General features: G+C 35.1%; 1 protein-coding gene across 1 annotated transcript; it reads left to right on the plus strand.

Annotated features, from left to right (window-relative positions):
• LOC25486200 (probable F-box protein At4g22030) lies at positions 1–1,260 on the plus strand. Its single transcript, XM_013607411.2, has one exon. The coding sequence runs from the start codon at positions 1–3 to the stop codon at positions 1,258–1,260; it is 1,260 nt and encodes a 419-aa protein (XP_013462865.1).
• Positions 1,261–1,351: the final 91 nt, after the last annotated feature.

A 1,351-nucleotide genomic window follows, 5' to 3' on the forward strand; every position in this document is an offset into this window, starting at 1 on the left:
ATGGAAAAATCTTTGATTTCAGATAGAATTTCTTCTTTTTGTTATTGTAATACAAGAGGAATTTCAGCAAGAAACAAGGTGCAGAAGATTCAGCTGACCAAATTTTCCATTCCAAGGCTTCCTAATAGATCTTTGGTGGCAGAATTGAATTATGTAAATAATTACAAAATAAAGGATGATCCATACAACTCCAAAGTCAACAACAGTTCAATAGCATCTAACCAAAATTCAAAGGAAGTTGTTAAGCTTCATTTGATTATGGAAGTCATATCAGATAGGTTAGAGATGCACAAGATTATCGGAATCCAGCGCGACAATTGGAATAATCTTTTACTGTCATCAATTAACATGATGACACTTTCTGCTTCATCAATGGTTGGTCTTGCAGCGGTTGCTTCGACCGGAGGTGAAGCATCACTTGTAGCATTGAAAGTTTCTTCCACAATTCTTTACATGGCTGCAACTGGTTTACTTCTGTTCATGAACAAAGTTCAGCCATCGCAGCTTGCAGAAGAACAAAGAAATGCTACTAGATTTTTTAAGCAGCTTCAAGGAGAGGTAAGAACAAAGCTTGCTCTTGGGAATTTTAGTGAAGCTGATGTCAATGAAGCAATGAAGAAAGTTTTGGCATTGGATAAAGCTTACCCTCTTCCTTTGTTAGGCTCGATGATTGAGAAATTCCCTCAAATTGTGAAACCAGCAACATGGTGGCCACAAATGAAGAAGCAAAAATATCAAACAGAAAAAGGAGGAAAAAATAATGGATGGAATCTAAAGTTGGAAGAAGAAATGAAGAAGATCGTTAACGTTTTGAAAAATAAAGATATGGAAGATTATTTGAAGTTGAGTACAAAAGTTTTGATGTTTAACAAGATATTAGCTTTTTCTGGTCCAATACTAACTTGTCTTGCAGCTTTTGGTTCTATTTTTTTGGGTTCTGTTAATGCACCTTGGCCTGTGATGTTAGGGATCATATGTGGAGCTTTGGCAACTGTTGTTAACACATTAGAACATGGAGGGCAAGTTGGTATGGTTTTTGAGTCTTGTAGAGCAGCTAGTGGCTTCTTTAAGCTTATGGAAGAGACTATTGAGTTAAATATAAATGAAGAAGATCCTCTTAAAAGAGAAAATGGGGAGTTGTTTGAAATCAAAGTTGCTTTACAACTTGGTAGGAGTGTCTCAGAACTCAGAGAATTTACTGATGTATTATCTGAGGATGATGATAATGCTTGTGAAGAGTTTGCTAGCAAGCTTTTCTAGTATTATTACATGTGATGTGTTGTAGTATAAATGTTAATTATAATTAAGCTTAAATCTTGAATGTAGAATTGTTATGTGTCAATATACATGA

This window comes from Medicago truncatula, chromosome 2 (genome assembly GCF_003473485.1).
Source record: "Medicago truncatula cultivar Jemalong A17 chromosome 2, MtrunA17r5.0-ANR, whole genome shotgun sequence".
NCBI lineage: Eukaryota > Viridiplantae > Streptophyta > Magnoliopsida > Fabales > Fabaceae > Medicago > Medicago truncatula.

Coding starts and splice junctions, on each gene's coding strand:
- LOC25486200 (XM_013607411.2), top strand. CDS start 1: ATGGAAAAATCTTTGATTTCAGATAGAATTTCTTCTTTTTGTTATTGT.